The sequence below is a fragment of the Sturnira hondurensis genome, unplaced genomic scaffold, assembly GCF_014824575.4.
Source record: "Sturnira hondurensis isolate 20B ecotype Veracruz unplaced genomic scaffold, ASM1482457v3 Scaffold0004136, whole genome shotgun sequence".
Taxonomy (NCBI): domain Eukaryota; kingdom Metazoa; phylum Chordata; class Mammalia; order Chiroptera; family Phyllostomidae; genus Sturnira; species Sturnira hondurensis.
This window is the reverse complement of record NW_028076767.1, coordinates 43735724-43763291: the sequence shown is the minus strand read 5'-3', so window position 1 is coordinate 43763291 and position 27568 is coordinate 43735724. Positions and strand designations below refer to the sequence as shown.

Here is a 27568-nt window from a genome sequence, read left to right as displayed (position 1 = left end):
CACTCGCCCTGCTGCCTTCCTGGGGATGAGTTCTTGACTGGAGTGCGGAGGTGGAGTCTGGGCAGAGAGTGGCTGTCTCAGGGAGTGGCAGTTTGTGCCTTGAGAAGGTGGTGAGCCTTTGTGCAGCAGAATGTTGAAGAAGAGGCAGCTGGACAGAGTAGAAGGCCCTTGAAGCCCGCAAGAGTTCTCCTAAGGTTTTTAGCTAGTGGTGACTGTTCACCCATAGGACAGCCTCCACTGGGCCTGTGAAGAGGATTCTGGGGTGATGGTGGAAAGAGAGAGCTGACTGGACACAGGTGGTGCTGTGCTTGGAGATATCCGAGTTCTGGCTATGGCAGAACAGAGAGATCTTTCTGAACACCTCAGGCATGCAGTTAAGAACCCAGGAATGACATGCCATGGAACAAGGGTCATACTACAGTCAGGACAATACCAAAATAGTCTCACTCTAACAACACTTCAAATAAAACGTGACCTGACCAAGATTTGGAAGCACTTTAACCACCTGCCAGAAAATACCCCAACCTTAAAGGAAGACAACATAATCTAGATTCATACAAGATATCATCTATAATGCCCACTCTACTATCAAAACTATAAGCATGTGAAGGACAGAAAAATGTGACCCGTCACCAGAAAAGGCCGTCAAACACAGATTCAGAGAAATGTAAATGCTGGAATTAGTATATTAGGACTTTAAAACGGCTTTTTAAAATATGTTCAAAGATTTAAAGGAAGTCATGAACAGAATGAATAAATAGATGTAGACACTTCAGCAAAGAAATAGAAGCAATTAGGAAAAAATTCCAGAATTAACCCATATCTAATTATGAAATTAAAAATTAATTGAGTTGGCTTAATAGCTAATAGATGTCACAGAAAGAAAGGGTCAGTAAACTTAAAAACCTGAGGTGTATAAATTGTTCAAACAGAAGAACAGAGAGAAGAAAAAAGTACGAATCTTTGTAACCTATGGGATAATTCAAATTGGTCTAAAAAACATGTAAATTAAAGAGCTATAAATTGAGGTGTGAATAAGGAAAAACAACTGAAGAAATGATGCCCAAAATTTATCCAAATTTGATCTTTTAAAAAAGGCAATCATTAATCCAGGAATCACAGCAAATGCTGGGCAAGAAAAATACACAGAAAATTATAAAACACCAAAGATAAAGAGAAATCTTAAAGACAGCTATTATATTCAGGGAAAAGCAATGTGAACCACGGCTGACTTCTCATGGGAGACACTAGTGGCCAGAACTCAAAGAAATGGCATCTTTAAAGTGCTGAAAGAAAAAAAATCTGTTAACCTGGAATTTAAATGCAGTGAAAATATCTTTCAAAAATTTAAAATAAAGATATTTTCAGATACACAAAATTTGAGAGATTTTTGTTACCAGCAGAATTCACACTACAAGAAATGTCAAAGAAAGACTTCAGGGTAAGGAAAATGATACCAAATAGAGACTCAGTTCGACAGGGTAGAATAAAGATACCAGAAGTGATATAAATATATGGGTAATTACAAAAGGCAATTGTTTTATTCTTTAATATCTTAAAAAATGATTAACTATAAATAGCAAGAATAATAATGATGAATCACCGAACTTAGAACATATAGAGAAGTCAATTATATGGCAACAATATAATTGAATGGATAAGCAGAATCATATTGTAAGGTTGTCACATTTTATATTATGTGGTACAATATTAATTCTAAGTAGACTCCTTAAATTGAGGAAGCATGACATTGAAATCTCAAGAACTGTGGTTCTCAAAATGTGGTCTTCCCTTTCAGGTGGTCCAATAAGTCAAAACCATTTTCATAATAATACTGTTACTTGCCTTTCTCATTGAGTTGACATTTGCACTGATGGTATAGAAACAAAGGTGAGTGAAACTGCACCCACCTTCACATGAGAAAAGGTGGAGGCCCCACTGGTCATTGTACTCCACACCCCCATCCAGCGGGTGGTAAAGAATATACTAATTTTTCTTGGGAAAATTCAATTTGTTGAAGAATGCACTTGATGAAGCAGTAAAAATTATTTTATAAAATGCTGACCCCTGGGCACACACATAACAGGCGTTGTGACAAACTGGAAGGCACACACAGAGCACTGCTGCGCACACTGAAGGACAACGACTGGCTTACAGAAGGTCACTCGCACAAATGTTTGCACTGTGAACTGAACTCTGCATTTTTTCCATGGAATTCTATTTTTACTTGGAAGATCAACTGTAGACAAATTATAGTTATTCAGATGTGGGTATCTGGCAATCTTAAAAGTAAGTAACATGAACCTATTACTTTAAGAAAAACATGTGACACGATTTGTTGTTAAAAATAAATTGTGTGCTTTCGAGCAAAAATTAGAATTTTGGAAAAATTATGTCTACAACCGTAAGTTTGAGAATTTCCCAATACTTAGGGACTTTTAATGATGAGAATAGTGATGATATTAACAAATGCAATTTTAAAATATTGTATAATGAAATTTTCAGCATTTGGAAGAGCTACATAAAACTTAGAACTAACCTTTTCCAAATTATCCATGCATGATGTTATAAAATGATGTGTAAGTAAAAAATCCTCTTAAAGTGCATGGTATGCCAGTGGATTATAAAATAGCAGAGTATCAACAGTTCATTAGTATGTGGGTTTTTTGGATATGGGTTTACATTAATATTACAACTACAAAACTACCATAACTGAGATTTAGTGGTAGTTTCTCAGTTACAATATAGAATATTGATAGTGTAATATCAAGAAAAATACCTACAAATATCTTAAAAGGCTTTTAAAAAACTCCCTTCCTTAATAAGTACATACCTGTGTGAGGCCAGATTTTCTTCACCTAATTCAACCTGAATAACATATCACAACAGATTGAATGAAGAGGCAGATATGAGAATCCAGATTTTCTAATAACCTAGATGTTAAAGAGACTTACAAACATTTAAATCAATGCCACTCTTTGTCGAATATTTTTGTGAATAGATACTTTCACTAAAATACATAATTTATGTTAACATGTAATGGGTTTATTGTTGTTTTAAAATGAATTAATAAATACTAAGGGGGAGAAGTAGGAAGAAAACACAAACAACTAATTGAACAACAATAAAATAATTAAGAAATAAATAAATTCACAATGAAAAAATGAATTAAAAATACTTTCAAAGTTTCAGTTTTAATTTGTAATATGAAATCTACACAAATAGATACAATCCACACAAATAAAAGGTCTTCAGGGTCCTCGGTGATTTAAGAGTGTAAAGGGGTCCTGAGACCAAAATGTTTTAAACTATTTTCTAGAATAACATCTAAAAATAAAGTAAAAATATATAGCTAAAAAGCCAGTAGAGAAAATAAAAGATGAGACCAAACGAACAAAAAAGATAACCGAACAGCCTGTATTAATTTACAATGCTACAAGGATTTAGTGTTATCTTAAATTTCTCTCTCTCTCAAAAGGTACTGTATTGTTTACTTTGTCTTTCCTTTGTTGCTGTATATTTTCCCATATGCTCAAATGTACTTCCTACCTGTTGCCCATTTATCCATATAACAAAAGGTCTTCATGCTTTTCTAGCAATAAAATTTGTTTGTGAGAAGTGGCAGAGGGGACCGAAATCCAAGAGAGAGAACAAGTGCCATTGCTTCCTCTCTGACCCCGCCCCCACATATACAACCCAGCAATTGGGTTGCCCCACTCCAATGAACACCTAAGGCTCCACCCCTCATACGTTCATACGTGACAGGTGTGACCTGACAAAAAAAATGGCTCAATAAGAAGGACAAATCAAAGCCCCAGAGCCAATACTTTTAAGTGACCAAGAGATGGCCAACCTATCAGATGCACAGTTCAAAACACTGCTGATCAGGATGCTCACAGAACTGGTTGATTTTGGTCACAAATTAGATGAAAAAATGAAGGCTACGCTAAGTGAAATGAAGCAAAATGCACAGGGAACCAATAGTGATGGGAAGAAAACTGGGACTCAAATTAATGGAGTGGACCAGAAGGAAGAAAGAAACAGCCAAACAGAAAAGAATGAAGAAACAAGAATTCAAAAAAAAAAAATGAGGAGAGACTTAGGAATCTCCAGGACATCTTCAAACGTTCCAACATCTGAATTATAGGAGTACCAGAAGGGGAAGAGGAACAGCAACAAGTGGAAAACTTACTTGAACAAAAAATAAAAAAGAACTTCCCCAATCTGGCAAAGGCAAGATAGACTTCCAGGAAATCCAGGAAGCTCTGAGAGTCCAAAGAAGGTGGACCCAAAGAGGAACACACCAAGGCACATCATAATTACGTTAGCCAAGATTAAAATGAAGGAGAGAATTCTAGAAGCAGCAAGAGATACGGGGACAGTCACCTATAAAGGAGTTCCAATCAGACTGTCAGCTGATTTCTCAAAAGAGACCTTACAGGCAAGAAGGGGCTGGAAAGAAGTATTCCAAGTCATGAAATGCAAATTCATCCAAGACTGCTCTGTCCAGCTAAGCTTTCATTTAGAATGGAAGGGCAGATAAAGTGCTTCTCAGATAAGGTCAAGTTCAAGGAGCTCATCATCACCAAGTCCTTATTATACGAAATGTTAAAGGGACTTCTCTAAGAAAAAGAAGATAAAAAATATGAACAGTGAAAGAACAGAAACTTGCAGTTATTAACAACCGCACCTAAAACAAAAGCAAACTAAGCAGACAGTTAGATCAGAAGTGGAGCCACAGAAATGGAAATCACATGGAGGGTTAGCAACAGGGGAGTGGGCAGAGGCGAGGGGGGAGAAGGTATAGAGAAGAAGTAGCATAGATGGTGGGGAGAAAATGGACAGGGGGAGGGCAAGAGTAGTGTGGGAAATATAGAAACTAAAGAACTTATGACACATGGATGTGAACTAAAGGGGGGGAATGTGGGGGAAGGGGGTATGCAGGGTGGAGGGGAATGAAGGGGAAGAAATGGGACAACTGTAATGGCATAATCAATAAGATACATTTTTAAAAATTATTTTATTTTATTTATTTATATTTAGAGAGAGAGGAAGGGAAGAAGAATGAAGAAGAAGTATGACATGTTCTTTCTTCTCTCTTTCTTTCTTTTCATTCTGTTTTTCTGCAGATTAGTTATCTTGATACTCAACCTTACCCAGAGACCTGTTTATCTTTCCCTATAAATTCCAGTTTGAAGCCTGGGTGTATTTTCTCCAGGTTTCTGTAACTTGAGAGTGTCAGAGGTGGCAGGGAAAGGGGAAAATTCTACTGAGTAGTGAGCAGTCTTTATGAGGGTCTGCTTCTTTTTCATTTTTTTGTGAGGTTCATTAAGTCCTATGCTAGGTTTCATTTACCTAGTTAGGATGTGTCCTTGGGAGTTGGATAGTTTCTTAAAAACAAAACAGAACATAATATTACTTATTTATTTTTAAATCCTTGTATCAAGGATATGAGTGAAGATTTAAAAATCAATATATCTTTATTGATTTGGCAGGGAGGTAGGGAGAGAGACATTGATCCATTGACTCCCACACACACCCTGACTGGGACCGAACCCACAACCTAGTATGTGTCCTGTCCGGGAATCGGACCCGCTACCTTTCGGTGTATGGGTTGACGCTCTAACCAACTGAGCCTCAGGGCAAGAGATCTTCCTTTATATGTCAATTATACTTCAACAGAGCTGAAATTAAAAAAGAAAGAAGAGATCTTCCTCACTATGCCAAAACAGAAGTGATTTTGCATTGCTGAATTGTTCTTACAAGGTGTGTATCTATATGTTTTATAAGAACAAGCTGAGCCCTTTCAGTTTACTGCCTTGCATAGCTAATTATCAAAATTTCCTATAAATCTCTATCTTCCCCAGGAGAAGGTGAATTTCCTGAAAGCATGGACTAGGGCCACACCAGTGGGTACTCTCTGCCGTTTATCAAGCAGCAAGTATCGAATACACATTTGCCGAGTGACAAGGACTTGCTGAGAAGAACGGCCTGTGGGGAGGAAGAGGATTCTACCTGGAAAAGAGGCCCAGAGTGATTTGCTAGCAAAGCAGGATCAGGGTGAGCAAGGGAGGGCCTCTAAGAACCCCAGAGCTGAGGAAAACACTCGAAAAGTTTCACTTTTCCAATTCTACTTGCATAGAATTGAATTTGAAATTAGAATTGGCAAGTCTTAGGTTAGGATCAGTTAGCCTCAACCCCGTAAGTTAAGTGATTGGCACTCAAAATCCCTTCTTGGCACTAAATAAAAAACACCACTAGGGATGTATAGTACACATACATAATATCAGACTTAAGAAGACAACTCACCACATGTTGTGCTCAAAAACTTTAGCTGGGTCAGTTAAAATCCTTGATCCCAGAGGGGCCGCTGGGTGACAACCACTTTGGTATCTGTGTGGCAGCTTTCTTATCCTTAGACAAGAAATAGAATTTCTCCAAATCCCATTCATCCTAATCTGTACCTAAAAAATTACAAACAATTAGTCGATATGCATTAAACAGTGTATTGTTTATCTAAAAGCCAAAAACTGGTCCAAAAGGTTTACAGCCTGAACAAAGGACATGAAAACTAAATGCTTTTAAATGAAAGGTGGGTGTGATAGCTTTTATCCTCAAGTATTTTCAGACTATGAGAAGGAAAAATAATATTTACAGTGTGTGACAATTTCTGGGGTTCTTTTAAAAAGTTTTTTATTTATTGATTTGAGAGAGAGACAAAGATTTGTTGTTCCACTTATTTATGCATTCACTGGTTGATTCTCGTCTGTGCCCTGATCAAGGATCAAACCTGCAACCTTGGAATGTTAGGATGACACCCTAACCAACTGAGCTACCCAGCCAGGGCCCTGGTTGTCATTCTTTAGAAGTCACAGCCTGACCAACTGTGCTTTGTTTGGTATTTGCTTATTTAAAATCAGTATATGGCCAGAGCATGTAAGCCCAGAACATGGATTTGTGTGATAAAAAGTTTTCTTAAGTGATTTTATTATTTTTGTTTCAGAATTCTAGAAAAACATGTTTCTAAGGGATATTTTGTGACCACGAGACCAAAACCCTAAGTCCAGTAGCAGAATAGGTAAATAAACCTATTGTCTCATTCCCTGGGCTGAACTAAATAATATGAAAAATAGTCAAATAAATGAATACTGTATTGAGATATGATCCCAGCAATTCTTAACTCTAACAACCCCGTATACATATACTTTTAAGAACAGTCAGTAATATATTTGCAAAACAGGTTTCCCTGTAGAAAAAACACGCTTTAATTGTAGCTCATTAGTTGACTAGCCAAATCCATCCCCATTTCTGGAAGAACAAACATTTAAATAGTATGTCATCATTATTATGTATTGTCAAATATATCAGTTTAAAATGTTTATGGAAAACTACCAGAAAGAAGCTCTGAAGAGCTTACTTTCCCCAGTGAGGACCCATTGCAACACGGCGGGGCACTGCACTAACGTTCCATTCGTCTCAACACTGCCAAATGCTGGAAGCTGTCAGATGCAAACAGCTGCTCTAAGGTGTGTGTACATAACACGCATTAGAGACTGCCCAAGGTGCTGTTAGGCATAAAAATGACAGGTATTGTACACCCTTTACCACCTTATTGAAAGTCAATGGGTTTTAAGACCATGAATTCCAAAATGAACTGTGGAATGACAAAAACATCTTGTGTTTTTGTATATAAAACTCAAGATACTCCTTTAAAAAAAAAAGCTTAGTTATACACACCAAAAAAGACTGTAATGGTTCTATTCAAATGTGACTAACAAAGATGAGAAATGAAACATTCAATAGCTAGTGCTGATCTCCTGTTTCTTGTTTATTTTTCCTTTGCCACTAAATACAAGCTTTTGGTGGAAGCAAATGAAGTTAAATGCTCCGCCCACCACTACCTTTCCTCTGATGTGCCTTTGTTCTTTTCCCCTGTCAGTGTGCCACATAAGACTCACAAACCCTATTTGCACAATTATTTTTAGAGCTCTCTTTCTGCACTGAACGCTACTCATAAAATCTTCTGTATGCTGAAAAGTAGAAACTGATTACAACTAGAAAGAGAGGCAATTCATGCTCAAAAGTGTAAAATGATGTAAACATATTCCACCCAGGAAATCTGAATCAAAATGAAATTTCAATTCTTCAAATAATCATAGGGTGCTTTTCTATATCTATATATAAAAGAGGAGGAAGAGAGAGAAAAATACATATGAGTTCCTCTCAGTATAAATGATCAAAGACCTCTATAGACGGAGACGAAAAGTCATAACCAGACTGGATATGAGGCAGGCAATTCAGGAAGATGTCAGAGACATGTGTGCCTTGCAGGCTGGCAGTCTGTAGAGAGAGTAGAGTGTAGCCAGGACCTCAACATGTGGCAATTTGTCCTGCTCAGGCAGCTGCTTCTCTAATTAACCACATAAGCATCTTCATCTATTTTATTACTTGTAAACATCACAGCCTTGCATTGCTCTTTATCTTTTTTATTATATAAATATACAAATTGATGTAATAAATATAATACAGATATATAATAAAATTATATAAGTGCCTTCTCAAGTAAATTGCAAGCTTTGAAGGGTGGCCCCAAACTGCTCATGAATTATTTGACTGATTACACACAAAAATGATACTTGTCTGATATAAATTTAACTGGAAGGAGGGAGATTACTTCATATATTCCAGGGTGGCTCCTAAGATTTTTACAGTGTGGAAAAAGGAAGGGACAGAAGAATGTGACAGTCCACACACAGCTATGCAGCTGTACTGACTACAGTGATTGAAAATTGTGTGCTTCATGTTAGGACTGTCACAGCAGCGTAATGTCTACTAGGCGATGGTTCCATTTGGTGATGGGAGAAGAAGAGCAGGATTAGCTACAATTCTGGCAGAGAAAGTTGGTTTCTGCTACCAGAGTGTCCCACTCACTTTATGTGCCCTCTCTTACCTCTCTTTTGGCATACTCTAATTTGAATACAGGTTTAACTAAGATACTATTTGCAAAATGAAGCTGTATGGGTAAGTAGTATTTTTATTTGAAATAATACAAAGAGGTACAGCTCAAATTATTCTATCCACCTGAAAGAAGGCAAGAAAGGAAGAACAGAAGAAAAACAGATGGGACAATTAGTAACTAAATACCAAGATGGCATATTTAAACCCAACCACATCAGTAATTACATTCAATGTAAATGGACTCCAGTTAAAAGACAGAGATTGTCAATATGCATAAACTATATGATGTCTATAAGAGAGGCACTTTGAATATAAAGGTACAAATAGATTAAAGTTTTAAAAAGAGGTATGCAAATAGTGCATGAAAATTACAGTGGAGCTGTATTAATAGACAAAGTAGACTTTTAAAAAAGACTGTTATAGAGCTAAAATGGAACATTTAATAGTGATGGGCCAATGCATCAAGACATACCAACCCTAAATGTGCATGTACTGTATTTTTAGGATGGTAAGACGCACTGGACCATAAGATGCACCTGGGTTTTAAAGGAGGAAAATAGGGAAAAAATTGGAAGCAAAAAATGTGGTAAAATATTTAATAACCTGTGACCCCACTCCATTGCCACTGTCCACAGTGAGCCAGGTAAGCTACATTTGGACTATAAGACACGCCCCCTTTCCTCCCAAATTTAGGGGAAAAGTGCATCTCATAGTCCAAAAAATACGGTACATAATAATAAAGCTTTAAAATACGTGAAGCAAAAATAGACAGAAATTTTTTAAAGAAAAATTAACAAATTCACAATATTACTTGAAGATTTTAACACTCCTCTCTCGGCATTCAGTTACTATCAAATATCAATAAGATATAAAAGATTTGAACATAAGCAACTTCAATGATACAGAAAGAACATTGTCTCTCTAATGACAACAGAATATACATTCTTCTCCAGTGAACGTGGAACATTAGCCAAGGTAAACCATATATCCTAGGCTACAAACAAGTCTCAATACATTTCAAAGTTTCTCATACAGAGTATGCTTTCTGACCATAATAGTATTAAAGGTTGGTTTTTTAATGAATTGACTTATAATAAATATCCTTTCTTATGTCCAGTAATAGTAATTTTCTTGAACTGTGCTTTGTCTAATATTAATATAACCCCATCAACTTTCTTATACAGTGGTGTGCATGGTATATCTTTTTAAAATGTATTTGTGTGTTTACATTTAAAGTACTTCTCTCACAGAAGCATATTGTTGATTTTTTGCTTTTTTATCCAAACTTAAAATAATAGTAAGATATCTAGAAAAATTCCTAAGTATTTAAAAATTAGGCAACATACTTTTAAATAAACTATGAGTGAAAGATTTACACAAGTTAGTAAATGGTAAGGTAAATTATAAAATATACTAACTGAATAATAATGAAATCTTAAAACATCAAAATTTAGAAATTCTGTACAAGGTCACTACCAAAAGTAAAAACAGAAATTTACTTGTGAGAATGAGTTTGCTGTTAAGTGCTACTGATCACACCTTTCAGCAATAGAATTGCCTAAGAGTTTGGATTAATTTTCTCACAGAATATTATTTACTTGTACAGTCACCTTCATTCTTTTACATACATATATATATATATATATATATATATATATATATATATATCTACCACAAGGTTAAAAAAATAAAAATTTATGGGATATAACCAAAGCCATATTTAGAGGAAAATTCATAGTTTTAAATGCTTCTATTAGAAAGAAAGATCTCAAATCAACGATCTCAGCTTAAATCTTAAGATAGAAAAAAATAGATACAAAGTAAGTAGAAAGAAGGAAACAGGAAAAAGCAGAAATCAATAAATAGAAAATGGATAAAGCAGGGAAAATCTAAGTCAAAAGTTGGTTCTTTGAAAAGATTTTAAAAACTAATAAACCCTTCGCAAGACTGATTTCAAACATCTTTGTTTCAGAAAATACAAATTTCTGCCCTGGCTGGTGTAGCCCAGTGGACTGAGTGCTGGTCTTCGAACCAAAGGGTTGCTGGTTCAATTCCCAGTCAGGGCACATGCTTGGGTTGTGGGCCAGGTCCCCATTTGGTGCTGTGCAGGGGGCAGCCACACATTAATGTTTCTCTCCCTTTTTCCTTCCCCTCCCCCTCTCTAAAAATAAATAAGTAAGTAGGTAAAGAAAGAAAGAAAGAAAGAAAAGATACAAATTTCTAATAATAGGAATGAAGGAAGATATCACCACAGACCTTATAAATGTTGAAAAGCTAGTAAGGAAATATTATAAACAATTTTATTCTATTTATTAGATGAGACAAATGTCTTGAAAACCACAACTTACCAATAATAATATCCCAGAACAGCACAAGAAAAAATTTAAATAGCCCTGAATCCATTAAATAAATTAATTTTGTAATTTAAAAAATAACAAGCATCATACCCATTAGGATGGCTATTATTTTAAAAAAAAACAGAAAATAAGTGTTGGCAAGTTTGTGGAGAAATTAGAACCTTTGTGTGTTGCTGGGGGAACATACAATGGTGCAGGTTCTATGGAAAACAGTACAACACCTTCTCAAAACATGAAGTATGGAATTACCACATGACCCAGTAATTCTACTTCTGGATATACGCCCAAAAGAAGTGAAAGCAGGGACTTGAGAAGGCATTTGCACACTGTGTCTGTAGAAGTATTATTTACAAAGACAAAAGGTAAAACAACCCAAGTATCCAATGGAAGATGAATGGACAAACATGATTTATACATAAAATGAGTATTATTCAGTCTTTTAAAAAGAAAATTTTGACATGGTACAACATGGATGAGTCTTGAAGATACTATGCTAAATTAAGTAAGTCTATCACAAAAGGACAAATGTATCATTCCTCTTACATGAAGTTCCTAGAGAAGTGAAAAAGGCAAGACAGAAGGTAGACGGTGGTTGCCAGGGCGGGCAGGGAGAAGAGAATGGGGAGCTAAGGGTTTCATGGGTGCAGAGCTTTAGTTGGGGAAGATGAAAAAGTTCTGGAGATGAATGATTGCAATGTTTGCACAACAATGTGAATGTCACTGAACTAGACACTTAAAAAAGATTAAAATGGTAAATTTTATGTATATTTTACTACAATAAAAAACCAGACAGCAACAATGAAACCTTCCTACGAATTTAACCACAAGCCTGATAGCTTCACTAGTGAACACTGAACATTTAAGAAAAAAAATAGCCCTGGCTGGTGTAGCTCAGTGGATTGAGCGTGAACCACACGATCGTGGTTCAATTCCCAGCAGGGGCACATGCCTGGGTTGCAGGCCAGTTCCCGGTTCCCGGTTCCCAGCAGTGGACGCATGAGAGGCAATCATACATTGATATTTCTCTCCCTCTCTCCTTCCCTTCCCCTCTAAAGATAAATAAAATCTTTTTAAAAATTACCTATAAAAAAAAAGGAAAAAAATAACACCAATCTTATACAGACACTTTTAGGAAATAGAGAACACTTCTCAATTTTGTTTTATGAAGCCGGTACAACCCAGGTAAGTAGTACATTTGCAGGAGGTAAACATTTGAATATTGGCCACATTGTTATAACGCAGGTTTACCTCACATTTAGTGTTTCTGTTTATAACATCAAGTGTTTGTCAGGAATAAACGAGGCTGTCTGAAAGGATAAAACCCAGGTGACAGTCTTCCAGGCATGTCTCGGTGTGCCTTCATTGCTGAGGCTGATACTTAAATTGAATTACTCCAGTTCAGGACAGAGTAATATGAAGACAAGAAGAATCTGCACAAATCCTTATTAGGTGTTTTTTATTTATTGTTTGTGGTCCTGATTATTCACTTAATTTAGCTCAAACTAATTCTGTGATATCAAATTCTAGTCCACGTAGTCAAGCGGCATTTGTTGTACTTACATTGCCTATAGGTTCCTGTTTTCTTCCTCTCAGTGACCTTAGGGCCCTGGCCCTCTGAGATCTCAAGGCTAAGCTCAGTCGTGAAGTCAACTGGCTAAAGCAATCACTGAGGAACAGATCCAGAAAGAACTGAAGCTCATATGAGTGCCGAAGTGACAGAATTTCATTATAAATAGCACTTATTATACTATCAAGTATACAGAGGTACGCCATGAGGAGCTGACAGACTTCCTGCCAGCTCTGGGCCTATTTTAGAATGCAAGGAAAAGAACACACATATAAAATGACTTGGGTTTTGCATACAGTATGATAAGCCAAAGAGAAGATGGCTTTAGTATTTAGCAGTTTTCTGGGCCCACCATTACTACCACATTGTGCTTGTAAGCAGAACAGTCCTTGGTATAGAAGAACGACTTGCGGGGAAGCAACCTTTGCCCTCTCTCCAAATTTGGGCTAGCTGCTTTGCTTTCCACTAAAATGGAGCCCTTTTCACAATGATTCACACATCTGCCTCACCATATCAACAAAATATAACATACTATAGCAGAATAGGTAAAATACATATGCAAGGATAGTTCACATTACAAGTGTGAAAGTATGTCTGGAAAAACTGCAATTTTTATTTTTGTAGAGTAATTGTTTTAAGTACTTTTTAAATAAAAAGGATGATTTTAGTTAAGGAAAATACTCCATATTAGACTTTGCAAATTGAAAAAAAAAAACTTTGAGGAAATAAGGCACCAATTCCAATTTATTTTTTATGTAAATCTGAATTTTTTTAAAAAAATTAAGTGTTTACTGTCCTGGCTGGTGTGGCTCAATAGGCTGGGTGTTGGCCTGTAAACCAAAGGGTTGCTGGTTTGATTCCCAGTCAGGGTACATCCCTGGGGTGTGGGCCAGGGGTAGGGGGTGTGAGAGGCAACCAGGTGATGTTTCTGTCACACATCAGTGTTTCTCTCCCTCTCTTTCTCTTTCCCTACCCCTCTCTCTAAAAAATAAATACATAAAATGTTTTAAAAAATTAAGTGTTTACCATGTGTAAGGCCTTGTGCAAAAGCACTTTACATGTGGTGTATTATCTTATTTAATACTTCCCACCCGTATTACAGAGGAAAACCCCATACAGGATGAAGTAACATAGTAAAGCTCCCATCCAGTGACTGACGGGGCTTCGAACCCAAGCAGTCTCACTGGAGAGACACACGATTTTTTCCTAAACATCTTTGCTATTCACATACATACAATCCACCCATTTGCATTCCATGTTTGTACACACACACATGCAAGAAGGATCACAGTACTGACTCTCCAGTCTGTCCTGGGGTTTCTAATATGTTGTAACTGATTTAAGGAAGCCAGAATTCCTTTTCTCCCTTCATCTCTCCCAATTCGGTTTCTTCTCTTGGGCCTTAATCAAGTAGCAAGTAATGCCACTGCAAGACACCAAGCCCCAGATTTAGGAGAGCAGTTATTCTTTCTAGTACTCAAATCTCAAGACACAAACAAGCACTCTTGCCTCACATAAATACTGTAACACTTTAACACCCAGCTCTTTTTAACTGGTCTGCTTTTACACAGCTGAGGAGAAGCAAAGAAGGGTTCATTTCCCTTGCTACTAAAGCTCAATCCTAAGATTGCATTCTCACATCTCAAAACTATTAGCAGAGAACCAAGGAACTAGAGCAAACAATACTGCTTGTGGTGTGAATCTATAACGATTATCCTTGGAGCACTTAGCCAGCTCTGAGGAAAAACTATTTGTAAGGCTCTCCAAGAAGGATTCCCAGTTGTCTCGCTCACTGAAATCTCAGGGGGAAAAACACTGCTGTTAATCATACACTAAATGTCTGCCCTCCATTTAAAAGTTAACCTCCCTTTGATATTTCCTGGTTTCTAAGCATCCTTTAACTAAATAAATTAGTGAGACATTCATGTTTTTACTTTTGTAACTGTTTAGCTTTCCTTCTCGGCTGGGAAGATGGTACAAAGTTTTCACTCAAAGGAACAAGCATCATCTCAACAAACATTACCTGAGAGGCTAGCATTAATGAGAGCAAATCGAAACGCTATTGTTGCACTCTGTTGGATAGTGAAAGCCAACAGGTAAGAAACACTTAAGTATCAAATGCACTGCTATGAAAACTGAAGCTTCAATTAACCCTGCAAATTTCAGTGAACTCCGAGGGTGACCATTTGTGAGGCAAACACTTCAGACAATTCATACATCTTGTTTTAATCTTTCTTTGGATGATTACAATTTGGGGGTATAAATAAGGTTATTAACAAGAACAGCAATTACAGTAAGTATTTACAAAGCACTTGGATCATGCTTTGACCTCAGTCCCTCTGCAGCTTGTAAGTGGGAATCTCAAGCTCAGAGTTTGCTCTCTGTGACCACCCTTAAAGGTGCCCATCCCAAATACTCACGCACAAAAAAGGCTTAGTTCTTTAAGGGATTCCATGTAAACTCATCTCAAATCTGGCTCAACTCAAAATATCTGAAGGGTACACTATTCCAATTACTCTGGACATTGTCTCCAAAAACATTATGCTGCACCAGAATGAAATCGGTTTTAACTCACCCACCTGGCATTTCACATTTGTGTGTGCTACAGAAACTTTGGGAAGTATTAATCAGGCTTAGTGGGCTTATAAAGGATAGTAAGTTACACTCACACTTAATGCATGATCAGTCCTTACAAATTCCGGTAACAATTCACAAAGGTGAGGTTAATGGACTTATCTACGTGAATTTTCTTCCCTTAATTGGACTTCTGCTTTCCTATTCATTGCAAAGGCCCCTCAGTGTACTAGTTGACAGGAGACGCTTTTACCTTCATGCAGGATTTACCCAATCGTGTTTGGACTAGAGTACCAATAAGGCAGCCCTGGCACAAAGCAGAATATTATTAACAATTCAAGTCATAGTGAACATCAGGTACAAAAATTTGAAATGTAACATTAGGAAATAAAAGTGTCCAAATTTCACTTCCAAATAAAAGTGAAATCTCCAAATAAAAGTGAATTTTCATAATTTCAAAAGAATGTGGAATTTAGGTAGGCAGATAGAGCATTTTGTAAATTCTATTTTAAAGAACCACAAATAGTTACAACTTGCAGGAAAAGCAAGGCCAACGGAGCCACAGGCTGGCTCCGCAACACCATAGGAGACACAGCATCCATCAGGAAAGGGACAAGAGAGTGGAAAGTAAAATTCGCAGGAATGGTACCCTTTCTACATGAGAACAGATAAGTTGAAAGTTTCCAGAGAGCACTCAGAATTCTGTATAATTATAGAGTGGGAGGCCAGAGTATGTTAGATTCCTCAGCTGCATCAGTGCTTTTTACCTGTAACAGTCAGATGCTGCTCCCACTGGGGATCACTCCTTTCCTCTTCTTATCTTTAAGAGGTACGTCTGTCCTCAGGCCTTTTACCCAATAGGAAACAATCTCTGATTTCCTTGTGGCCTTGTGATTACTTGGAGATTAACTCCAATATTTTGTTCTTATTCAAAAGATTAGTTTAACTGACAATGACCAGAAGGGAGTGGGGAGGGAAATAATGGGGTAGGGAGAGGGGAAGAAGGGGAAGGTCAAGCTGAGGAACTTGTATAAAGAACCCATGGACAAGGACAATGGGGAGCAAGGGGAAGATTGAAGGTGGAAGGTGGGGGGATGGGTAGGGCAGGGGAGAGTAATGGGGAAAATATGGGGACAAGTGTAATTGAATAACAACAACAAAACAAGAAGATTAATCGTTCTAAAAACTCACTTCTCCACTACTCTTGCAGCTGGAGCAGACATGTAACCATGTTCTGGCTAAAGCCTTTGCTTAAACGGAAAGGGGCTGGAAGACAGCTTGCTGGTACCAACACACCTGCCTCTTTCCTGAACTTAGATGTGATGCTGTCTGTGTACAGAGGAGGAAGAGGGCCTGGTTCTTGATGGCATCACTGAACAGGTAAACAAGCCACAGTTAGGTACCATCTTCCTCTGGACTTCTTGCTAGGTTTAGAAAAATAAACCCTTATATATTGTAGCCACTACTAGGTTTTCTGTTATTTTCATCCCAGAGGATTTTAACAAATAATTACCATTACCATTAAGCTATGGGAGTCCAGGGATAAATCCATTTGGTTCCTACTCTCAAGGTTCTTACCATCAAGTGAAGAAGAATGAGATACACACAAAGATACGTCTGCTACATGTAATGCAGACGTAGGTATAAGGTGATATCAGAGCACAGAGGAATGAATAGATGTATTGGTAGTGGCTAGGAAAAGTTTCCTAGTAGGGGCAACATTTGTGCTGGGTCTAGACAAATGAGTGGGGACATTCCAAGTAGGTAGGGGTGAAAGCCAGGGCATCTCAGGCAGAGAAATTAGCACAAATAAAGACAAAGAAATGTGAAAGTGCATGGTATTTTCAGAGAATAAAAAATAAATTGGAAAAATATGCTAAGAACTTTAGAAATGAGTCTAAGTCTAAAGGCAACAGGAACTATAATTAGCACTGTACTCCAGTTGATAAAAGGTCAACAATTCTGAGACAAGTATACACATACACTGGAACTGAACAATTCAGAAATAGATAGCAGATGGTGGGATCCAAGGTTCTCACCAGTGGAAATATGTATTCCTTACTCCGCCAGCTGAGAGTGCCTAGAAGCAACCATACCCCAACGCAAAAAAACATGCCAAGCACCCTGATTTTGTTTTCTGCCACGGATCTCTAATAAAAGGAACCAGGGCACTGTGGAGAAATGGCTGACTGTAGGACTGAGGTAGGGAATATAAACTAAGTCTGTAGCCTCTTACAGTGTCAGAAGATAGAAAAGTGCTTAAAACAACAAACAAGACAAAACAAAACAAAACAAAATCCCACCCAACTCCCCACAATGGCAGGGAAATGTCAAAGCCACACATGAGCCAAATGAAAGAAAGAGCTCCCACTGGCAAAAGCTGAAACACTTTGAAAAACAAAATAAAGCAGTTCTGGATCATAGTCCAAAGTATAAATAAATATCCATATGTTCATAGTAATGTAAATGATTACTTGAATAAGTAAATAAATAAAAAGGGAAGAAAAGATAAATCTCCCATGCAAAAACATTTCAAATATTTTATGGAGGCACTGCCCTCAAAGAGGTGTGGCATAACTCCTCATTCCTTCAATGTGGGCTGTGCTACGTGACTTCCTTCTTTTAAAAGTAGAGTATGGAAAGGGGGACCATAACCACAGTGGAGGAGCCTGACCAATGCTACCTCAGTCAGGTGATCAAGGTGAACAGCAACAATGATTAGTCACGCTGAGAGTGGGCACTCTTGGTGCACGGTGAGAACGGCACTTTACTTCCGTCCTCCTCCTCCCCACAGCCCCAAACTCCAGTCTAATCACAGGAAAACCATCACACAAACCATCTGAGGACCATAATCGGGGGAGGGGGACTCACAATTCAGGCTATAACCAAAGCTATTTTAGAGCCATCCATGAGTGGGCCTGCTTCAGGAGGGCATAGTACAACTTGAACATGAAACCATCTCTGAGGAAGGTGAATTGGGAAGATTAAAAGAAGTTAGTTGCCATTGTTTAGTGGTTGGATTAAGTTTCATTTCAAGCCAGTCCCACCTCTGACTTCTTCAGTTATTGAGCCAAAACATTCTCAGAGTTGTCTGAGTTTTCTGTTATCTGCAACCTAAAATAATCTAATAGAGAAATTATGTGATTTCTTCTACCACCTGGCAGTCTAGGGGGGAAACCTTTGGTTTTATCTGGATTAGGCCTGGCCAGGCTGGTAGTACAGAAGGCAGTGATTTAGGATGATGACATTGAGGGAAAATATGACTGAGGCAGTAAGCCCCAAGTGACCAGAAATAAAACACAAAAAGCAGAAGCAGGGATAAAGGGGTTTTGGGGTGGGACAGAGTGGTTGATGAACTTGATGTGGCTGAAGTCTGGATTTAACAGAAACAAGGAGAAGGGAATACCGAAGGTTCTGGTTAGTAATTAGGCCCTCTGAGTTTGTTAACCAGTGTTGCTGAGTAACAGGAACAGTAACACTAACAATGTGAAGGAAATCCTACTTTGAATAAGAGGCTTTTGCAGTGTGGTTAGAGAGAGCCACAAGGCCATAAACACCTATAAAAGAGAAACATTTTGGACCAAGGTGAAAACAAGGACTCTCCTCAATCACCTCATTTTAATTTGAAGGTCATTATAATAGATCGCCAACCCTTACTTTTCAGGAACAAGCTCCCACTGGCCACACCTATTAAGCCATAGTTTGTCAAACTAAGGTCCCACAACAAATTTTAAAACTGTTTTTATGATGATAATAATCTAAAAAAATCAATAGCAGCAAATTGAAACTGCTGGTTGATTTCAGTGCTTGTATTTGCATTTATGATCGTGCTGGCAACAAGCAGCACTGGGATAACATGGAAGTGGTGCGTCTGAGTACACGGCGTGCTGTAAAAGACTCTGCAATGCTCCAGATGGAGAAAATTGGTGAGCAAATTGAGAAGGCACGCAGCACACAACACAGTACGGATGGCTGAAATCAAAGGAACCTGAGAGGCGGTGGTCAGGACCCTGTGTATAATGAGCTCTGCAATTTAGTTTTGGTAAAATATCAGCAGTCATATTATAGTACTGTTAACTTGAATTTTATTGGCATTGTGGTTATAGCTCTCCACTTATTTTGATTTTGTAGTTGAATAAGAGCTCTGTGCACAAGAAGCTTATACCTGATGTATATAACAATATACTAAAAATATTTTAAGTCAACCTACAGATCTGAGATTTTTTTCCCTTTAAACAGATGTTTACACATGTTTCAAATTGAGAAATACAGTATTAGAAGATTCTGTTCCACAGCATTCTACTCTTAGTCTTCCTTATTAGCAGAAATAACCCAAGAAGAACATAACCACCTCAATTCTCCTTGGAAAGTAATTCTAGATGAAGAGGTAAAGGGTTTGGACTAAGTTGAATCCAGGCTTTGCCACTGGCTACCACATAACCTCTGATGTGATATTTACTTTTGTGAATCTCAATTTCCTCAATACGATGTGGCTAATTAGATTATCTCAAAATATAGGAAGGTTACAGGAGGTGGTCTCTGTAGCATATCCGTAGCACAGTGCTGGGTGCATGGCTCACTTGCTCGGTAAACTTCAGCTGGTATCACTGTTATCATTAGTGTGGCTCTTCTTACAATTCCCACGGGGCTTCACAAACACCACAGGACCAACCCTTTTATTATGTTCCTTAAACAGCCCTACGTAGTCCATACTTCCCAAGAAGGTGAAAGACTCATTTACCAATGAAGTAGGGGTAGTATAATATCAAATGTTGAATATAATAATATTCAGACTATAATAAACCTCAAGTCCAAATTCCGGCTCAGCTATCTTTACTAATCATAATTTTTGGGAAAGTCACTTATTTTGCCTCTAGGCTCATCTGTAAATTGGAGATAATGCCCAAGTTACAAAATTCTCACAAAGAACATTATAAGCTACCTAATGTTTTACAAATATAAAGTCAAATTATTAGTCAGTGAATTCCAGAAACATTCCTAAAGGGCACCCCTTAAAGCTTAAAAAAGGAAAAGCCACAAAAAGTTATTAAATTAGGAACAAACATTATTCCCATCTTTCACTGTTGAGCAATCAGGTGTTGAGATGGCCGATTAGGCCAAAAGTCAAACTGAAGTGACGACCAAGCTTTTTATTTACTGTAACAGTGTAAGCAAGAGACCAACGGAGGCACGAGCTCACCAGCGCTCCATTTTTCTGTGTGGAATGGCACCAGGTGAGAAGCAAGTAGATGCAGCACGGACGGGGGAAACTGTCCTGCTGCCCAGGAGCCCGGGGTGTGGGGAAAGCGAAAGGGCTAAAAGCGGAATGGTCCTGAGCCAAAGTGGAGAAGGTGTCTATGCAGAAGCCACCAATAAGGAGTCCTCTGAACGCAGTCCTTTGGGCTTGGAATTGTCAAATGACAAAACTAAAACAATTATGTAACAAGTTTGATGTCCTTTACTCAAAGGAAGCCAATCCATGGATTGGGGATGTCGACATATGAGATGTCCAACCTTATAGAGAATTTTTATGAGCCCAACTAATGACATAAACCAGGGGCAGGGGGGAGGAGGGAGGTAACTGGGCAGGGGTAGGTGGATGGGTGGTAACCAAGGCTGGGATTGGATTACAGGACAGTTAACAAGACTATGCACATTTTCTTGAGGGTTAATACCCTCCTGAAAGGGGTATTACTTCTGATATTTCAAAGTTGCATTAACCTAGCTGCACAAGAACGATGGGCAAGTTTGGCTTAAAACTTTTCACTAAAGAAGTTGCAGGCCTGGGGCATGACTAGACACATTGACCTGTCCGGTTAGGGATTTATGATCAGATCACCCTTGAGGTTATTTTCCATAGAACCTTCTTTTCATCCACAGGGGAACACAGTGCCTCACAAGCAGTGGAGCATTCTTCCCAAGGGGTTTGGGGCAAGAGCAAGAGTTTTATAGAAACTTAGAAGAGGCAATAAGAAAGCAGGGCATGGTTGGCTAGAAGGACAGGAATTTCCTTTTAAGACTAACAGGGCATATTTCCTAGGAGAAGGTAAACTAGCTAATGGTGGGCTGGAGGATCGCAATTGGTGTATGTTCCGTTTCCTCAACGGGTATTTCTTGAAAGTGAAGGCTGGCTAGGCCATGGCAGAAACCACTATTTGTGGGTCTTGATATAAAAATTAACTTTATCAGAATATAGATACACATGTGAACATGGCTGTCCAGGGGGCCTTAATGGAAACCCTTCCAGAAAACTGCATCGCACTGGCTGTGCACCAATTGTGTGGGGAGGCCAGCTTCTCCCAGCAGGCCTTCCAGGAAAAGTCTTGTAATTGCCTCTGGTCAGGCCTGAAAGATCAGGCACAGGAGTCTGAACTGCAGCCTGCTCCTCACCCAAAGAAAAAAATATATAAATATTCTTTACCCAACACATAATAAACGTTATTCCGAGAAATTATATAAACTAAAACCCAATAAATTTAATGTGGATGAAAAGGGGGTTCTATGGAAAATAACCTCACAGGGTGATCCGATCATAAATTCCTAACCGGGCAGGTCATGGAGGGCAGTCACCCTCCAGGCCTATAAATTCTTCACTGAAAAAAGTTTAAGCCACCCCTGTCCATTGTTCTCCTGAATCTAGGTTAAGACAACTCTGAAATGGTCTTAGCAAGCTGACAAATTCCCTTTTCCTAAAAAGCTGAAACACTGCCTGGGGAAACCTGAATCTTATTTAATATAAAAACAATCTGATTAAATGATCCTTTTAAAACAACAACAGCAACAACAACAAAAACTCATTATTACCTATCAGCCATCTCTTTGCCACCTGATCACATAAGGTGTGTCTATAAAGCAATGTTGTTTAACTAAAAACTAGATCTGTACATCAAAATAAGTATTTCCCCTTCAAATAAGTCACCTTAAGAGATTATTATTTACTCTAATAATAGTAAAACATCTTTGAAATTCCATTTTCAGATAATGTCCTCATTGCAAGCTTACTGATTCTTTTTCATATTCTCAGTGGTGGCAAACTGTTTGCTTTAAGATATATGCCTCTTGTTGTCTTTAGAGAAGGTTGCTGTTCTTGTTGCCATCAATGTATAGGTTCCCAACATAACCACCTTGGAAGAATCATATTCATTGAGAGAGAGCGCCTGGAATGTTCTGTTTCCTTAAACAGTCTTAAGCAGTCAAATCAAGTTCACACAGTACAAACTGTACTACCACAAATGATAGTATCCTTTTTGCTTATTCTTTTTTAAGAAGCCAAAACTATCTGGAAATATGAGCTAAATGTTTTTTTTATTTAAAGTTTTAAAAACATATATGGATAGCAAAGATAGGAAATTATGGGGGGAAAGTCCCTCTTATGATTGCAACAACAAACAATGTGAAATACCTAGGTACAAACTTAGCCAGAAATGTACGGGAATGACATAAAGAAAGGGGCGTGGTACATGATTTTAATGACTCATGTATAAAATCATCTATAAAACTAAACTAGTTCCAATCAAAATTCAAAAAGTGTGTTTGGAGAACTTGAACAAATAATTTCAAAGTTCATTTGGAAGATAAAATGCAGGGAACACCAGGAAAATCCTAGAGGGGAAGTAAGTGATGTTGGTTGTGGTAAGACAGGGTAAAGCAGGCCGAGGGTGGGGGAGGGGGGCGGGGCGCGGTATGTGCTTCCCTTCCAGACATGAAAATATACTATGAGGGATCCAAGATGGCAGCAGGGTAGGTGAAAGGTGCACTCACCTCCTCCCAGGACCAAACTGGAATTACAACTAAATTATAGAACAATTATCCTGTATAACCAACTGAAAACTAGCTAAGGAGAAGTCTTATAAACGAGGATTTATAGAAGAAGCAACATCAAGACTGATAGGAAAGGTGGAGACATGAAAAGGGCTGGCCCCTCTCCCATTGGCAACTGAGGTTCTAGAGGTATATCTCAGGGGGTTCCTCCTAAAAAGCTGGGGTCTCAAGCCCAAGCTGGGATCCCCAGCCCAAAGAACCAGAGCTGGGAAGAGATGCATATAAAACATGTGGCTGTGAAAATCCGCAGGAATTCTGTCCACCAGAGAGAAACAGGAGTCTGCTAGAGACACAGGTGCCCTCTTCAAGGACCAGCACAAAAAAGTCTCATTTGCAGCCACTTATCCTGAACAGACAGCCACCAGAATCCCTGTGCTGAGTCACAGCTCCGCAGTGCAGGGACCGTCTTTCTTGGGTAGAGCACTCCCCTCCATAAAGCCTCAGTCTGGGAAAGCAATAGCCCCACCCTCTGGGCACCCTCAGTCTGGGAAAGCAATAGCCCTACCCTGTGGAGCTTCTGCCCTGCTGAGGAGACAGCTGTCTGGGTTGGGCAGATTCAATAAGTGTCAGTGACTGAGTTGTGTGATGTTGGAGCAGCGAACATTTACCTCACTTTCCTGTGAACTTGACTGGCAACTCCCTCTCATGAGATATCCACTAGCCCCATTATCCCAACTCCCAGAAACCCTGACCTGTTGAGATTGGGCTCCTTGAAGAATCTGGGACAGACTAAGTTGTGTGGCTCTAGGACAGGGGACACTTTTCCTCCCACATGTCCAACTGGTGCAGAGCCCTCTCTTCACACAGCAAAATCTAAGTCTGTTTGGGCCTGATAAACTCTGTAGGCCTCACTCTGGTGACTCCCCGAGACCCCACACCACAACAAAGGCGTGCAGCCCAAGCGGGATGCAGCTAGACTTGGTATACCCTGGAACATTTGACCTCAGACCCAGCACTGGCACTGAGTTTGAACCCGTATCAATCTGGTCGCTAAACACCACTCACCCTTACCTGGTTTACTCACTGAGAATCTACTTCATGCAACTCAACTACTGCCAGAGGCTCTTTCAGTGACTGAGTCTAATAGTCAGAAAGCAGGTGGAGACAAGTGGAGGTGGATCTTGGGGTGCCTTGGGACTTTTGCAGACCTACATTGAGGCCCGATTCTGGTAGAAGCCAGCCCTCAGCTTAGTACACAGCTTGGTCCTTCCCATGCACTTCCAGGCCCAGAAGAAGTAGCTACAAGCTATGGATAGTGTTGTGGCCCCAAACAGGTTGCCCAGGGCCAGTTACATGCAGTGTCTCACACTTGTCTGCACCAGAATCCCTCCCAAAAGGCCCCAGAACCAACACACCCAGTGGAAATAGAGGGAACATAGCTCAATATAAGAAAAGCCACATATGGCAAACCCATAGGCAACATCATATTCAATGGGCAAAAACTAAAAGTGTTTCCCTTAAGATCAGGAACAAGACAGGGATGTCCAGTTTCACCACTCTTACTCAACATAGTACTGGAAGTCCTAGCCAGGACAAGAAGAAGAAAGAAAAGACATCCTAATTGGAAAAGAAGAAGTATTACTTGTAGATGGCATGATACTATATATAGAGAACCCTAAAGATTCTACCAAAAAACTACTAGAACTGATAAATGAATTCAGTAAAGTAGCAGGATACAAAATGAATTTCCAGAAATCAATTGCATTTCTATACACCAATAATGAACTATCAGAAAGAAAAACTAACGCCCTGGCTGGTGTAGCTTAGTAGATTAAGTGCTGACCTGCAAACTGAAGGGTCACTGGTTAGATTCCCATTCAGGGCACATGCCTGGGTTGCAGGCTGGGTTCCCCGTGGGCAGTATGTGAGAGGCAACCACACATTGATGGTTCTCTCCCTCTCTTTCTCCCTCCCATCCCCTCTCTCTAAAAATAAGTGAATAAAATCTTTAAAAAAATAAAAAGAGAAAGAAAAACTAAGAAAACAATCCCATTGACAATTGCTTAAAAAAGAATAAAACACCTAGGAATAAATTTAACCAAGGAGGTAAAAGACCTGTATTTGGAAAATTATAAGACACTGAAGAAAGAAACTGAAGAAGATACAAATAAGTGGAAGTTATACCATGTTCATAGATAGGAAGAATTAACATCATTAAAATCTTCATACTACCCAAAGCAATCTACAAATTCAATGCAATCCTTGTAAGTTTCCAATGGTGTATTTCACAGACTAGAACAAATATACCAAAAATTTATGTGGAACCATAAAAGACCCTGACTAGCAACAGCAATGTTGAGAAAAAAGAATACAGGTGGAGGAATCATGCTTCCTGATATCCAACTGTACCAAAAACACATAATAAAACAGCATGGTACTGGCATAAAGATAGGCATATAGATCAATGAAACACAATAGGGAACTCAGAAATAAACTTACATCTTTATGGTCAATTAATATTTGACAAAAGAGGCAATAACAAATGGGATAAAAATACCTATTCAATAAATGGCACTGGAAAACTGAACCAATACATGAAAAAAAGAAAACTAGACCACCTTCTTGCACCACACACAATAATAAACTCAAAATGGATTAAAAACTTAAGTTTGAAACCATAAAAATCCTAGAAGAAAATACAGATAGTAAAATCTCAGACATTGCTCATAGCAATATTTTTTTCTGATAGATTTCCTTGGGTAAAGGAAACAAAAGAAAAAATAAACAAATGGGACTACATTAAACTAAAAAGGTTTTGCACAGCAAAGGAAACTATCAATGAAGCAAAGAGACAATCCACTGAATGGGAGAACATATTCACCAATGATATACCTGATAAAAAGTTAATATTCAAAATTTATAAAGAACTTATAAAACTGAACATCAAACAAGCAAGCAAGCAAACAAACAAACAATTAAAAAATGGTCAAAGGTTCTGAATAGGCACTTTTACAAAGAGGACATACAGATGGCCAGTAGATATATGAAAAGATGCTCAATGTCACTAACCTTACAGAAATGCAAATAAAAACCACAATAAGATATCATCTCACATTTATCAGAATGGGTATCATCAATAAGTCAACAAACAACAAGTGCTGGTGAGGATGTGGAGAAAGGAAAACCCTTGTGCACTGTTGGTGGAAACACAGATTGGTGCAGCTACTGTGGAAAGCAGTATGGAATTAACTCAAAAAATAAAAAATGGAACTTCCTTATGATCCAATTTTGGAAGTAACCTGAAGAAACCTGAAACACTAACTTGAAAGAATATATGTACCCCTGTTTTCATTGCATTGTTATTTACAATAGCCAAGATTTGGAAGCAGCCCAAGTGTCTGCCAGTAGATACACGGATATATAAAGCTGTGGTACATTTGCACAATGGAATACTACCCAGCTGTCAAAAAAAAGGAAATCGGCCCTGGGCAGGTGGCTCACTTGGTTAGAGCATTATCCCAATATACCAAGGCTGCAGGTTCAATCTTCATTTAGGGCACACCCAAGAAGCAATCAATGGATGCATAACTAAGTGCAAAAACCAATCAGTGTTTCTCATGTGTCTCTCTCAAATCAACAACTAAAAATTAATAATAATAAATCAATAAAAAAAGAAAGAACTCTTACCCTTGGCAATAGCATGGATGGATCTGCAGAGTACTATGTTAACTGAAATGACCTAGTTAAAGAAAGACAAGTGCCATGTGATTTCACTCATATGTGCAACCTAATGAACAAACTGAACTAACCCAAACTAGAAACAGACTCATAGAGAATAAACTGACAGCTGTCAGAGGGGAGGTGGGAGATGCAGGGCTGGATAAATAAGGTAAAGGGATTAAACAAAAGGAAAAAAAGAAATTCATAGACACAGACCATAGCATGGTGATTACCAAAGGGGAAGGAATTGGGTGTAGGCAGAAGAGGGTATGGGGGTGTTAAATGGAAGGAGACTTGACTTCGGGGGGTGAACACATAATACAATATACAGATGATGGATTGTAGAATTGTACACCTGAAACCTATATAACTTTATTAACCAATATCAACCCAATAAATTCAATAAAAATAAAGTACAAGACATATCTACAAAGCAATGTCAAAACAATATACTACAAAAAAAGTATATATTGGCCATGTCCATAGAGCTAGGATATGCAATTTAAGCAATGAAATGGAAGAGAAAGTCCAGAAAGTAGTCAAAATGTACATAAGAATTCCATTTGTTACTTGATATCAAACTATATTACAAGGTCACTATAATCAAAAAAGTCTGGTATGGCATAAGAAC

At 38.3% G+C, this 27568-nt stretch overlaps 1 protein-coding gene across 1 annotated transcript in view; it reads right to left on the bottom strand.

Annotated features, from left to right (window-relative positions):
- METTL8 (methyltransferase 8, tRNA N3-cytidine) overlaps nt 1-27568 on the bottom strand; it is a 76437-nt gene that overhangs the window by 34944 nt on the left and 13925 nt on the right. The window contains exon 2 of the mRNA XM_037044477.1: nt 6310-6464. Coding sequence (XP_036900372.1) covers nt 6310-6452 — 143 coding nt within the window. The 5' untranslated portion in view covers nt 6453-6464. The remainder of the gene's footprint in view (nt 1-6309; nt 6465-27568) is intronic.